Below are 1,527 nucleotides of genomic sequence, written 5' to 3'. Positions count from 1 at the left end.
CATCACCTGAAACTTTGACATCCAACGTAGATATAAATATTTAAATTAGGTGTGAGCATCTCTGTAGGAAAACATGAATTCTATACAGTGTTACACACAACATGCAAAGATAAATCACCAGCTGGCAAAAGCCACTGGTAACAAAAGACAGGCTGAAACTGGCAAGTTGAGACTGAGCACGACACTCTTCCTTCACAACGATGGCTCTGTTTTACAAGTGACAGCTCAGCCACCCCATCTGACTGCTGGCATTAATTCTGACCTAGGAACTGTCGTTCTGCTTCCATTACTCTGCCCCAGGTCTATACAAAACAGGCTGACCTTTTCTGCTCTCCCAGTCAAATCAGTCAGTATATACGTGAATCTGAGAACGCATGAACCAGAGCAAACTCACGTCCCCTTACCTTCAGACACCTCTCCTGGATGTAGGTTCTCCCACTGGACTGAGGTTTCTGACCGTTCTCTCTTTCTTCTTGTCTCTTGACTTTGCTGAGGTGCTCGTCTGAGATCCAATCCATAAGGACAGTCAGGAGCCCATAAACTTCAGAGTTGGGTGGGAGCTGCAATACATTCACATCATCAGCTATTTCAGCTTTCAGCTCGATGATCCTCTAAACCAAAGCAGCAGCAGACGGATGTGCAGCCAGAGCACATGAGTTCTGACAGACCGTGCACCATTTAATGGTTGGTGAGACAAAGCTCAGGACAGAAGTTACCCCGTGGAAGACATGATCTCTGAAGAAACAGAAATGTGGAACAGGCCGTGCCTGCTCTGCTGGGCCTCGTATCCAGGGCTTGAGAAGCCCCTGTGGGCTGTGGAAGAAATAGGGGCAGCTCCTTGTTGAAAAGGAGCCTGCAGACAGCGCCCATTGGTACGGGTGACCATCAGCTGCACGGACTTGTCTGTGTGCCAAGGGCAGCAGGGAGTTCTAGGTGAACTTGGTTAGTTAGTAGAGATCTTCTCTTGTAAGCAAATAGACAGCAGCTCGGATGACCACAAAGGAGGAGGATAAGCAGAGTCTAATTTTGCAGATGAGAGAGAAGTGAGAGGAAAACACAGCAAGCAAACAAAAAGTAGACACATACACAATATAAAATTCAAAGTTACTGCCTGCTTCCCCCCTCTATTCTTTCTGTAACTAATCAACTATTAGAATGAAAAAGTAGCAGCTACGTTTTCTAATTTCTACAGGTGTACAGAGAATGCTCCACTGCTGAATGGCTTTTGAGTGAATTTTGCACCTTGCCCACTTCTTACCTTATCCCCTTTTGATGCTGCCCTCACTTCTTCCTGCATGAGAGGTGTCGTCTGTTGTGCCACTTCACAGGTATCCTTATACATCTCTGCCATTATAAACTGATGCTTCCACTACAACAAAAAAGAACAAAAAAGGAATTTGATTTTACTTGTTCCCTACAAAGGAAGCACGCGCAGATAAGAAAAAACCTTACTTCCAGATAGCTGAAACGAGCTTCTCCTGTCCTTATTTGTTCATTCAAGCACTTCTTCTGAACAATCTCATCATT

At 45.1% G+C, this 1,527-nt stretch overlaps 1 protein-coding gene across 1 annotated transcript; it reads right to left on the bottom strand.

Annotated features, from left to right (window-relative positions):
- Positions 1–123: 123 nt before the first annotated feature.
- On the bottom strand, positions 124–1,527 carry LOC109365177 (coiled-coil domain-containing protein 138-like). The gene is made up of 3 exons (XM_019611892.1): positions 1,453–1,527; positions 1,259–1,369; positions 124–560 (listed from the first exon to the last, which is right to left on the bottom strand). The coding sequence occupies exons 2-3, from the start codon at positions 1,349–1,351 to the stop codon at positions 348–350; spliced, it is 306 nt and encodes a 101-aa protein (XP_019467437.1). The 5' UTR covers positions 1,352–1,369; positions 1,453–1,527; the 3' UTR covers positions 124–347.

The sequence above is a fragment of the Meleagris gallopavo genome, unplaced genomic scaffold, assembly GCF_000146605.3.
Source record: "Meleagris gallopavo isolate NT-WF06-2002-E0010 breed Aviagen turkey brand Nicholas breeding stock unplaced genomic scaffold, Turkey_5.1 ChrUn_random_7180001957641, whole genome shotgun sequence".
NCBI lineage: Eukaryota > Metazoa > Chordata > Aves > Galliformes > Phasianidae > Meleagris > Meleagris gallopavo.
This window is presented reverse-complemented; position numbering and strand designations above follow the sequence as displayed.

Coding starts and splice junctions, on each gene's coding strand:
- LOC109365177 (XM_019611892.1), bottom strand. CDS start 1,351: ATGGCAGAGATGTATAAGGATACCTGTGAAGTGGCACAACAGACGACA. Junction 561..1,258: donor CAGCATCAAAAGGGGATAAG/GTAAGAAGTGGG, acceptor AATGTATTGCAG/CTCCCACCCAACTCTGAAGT.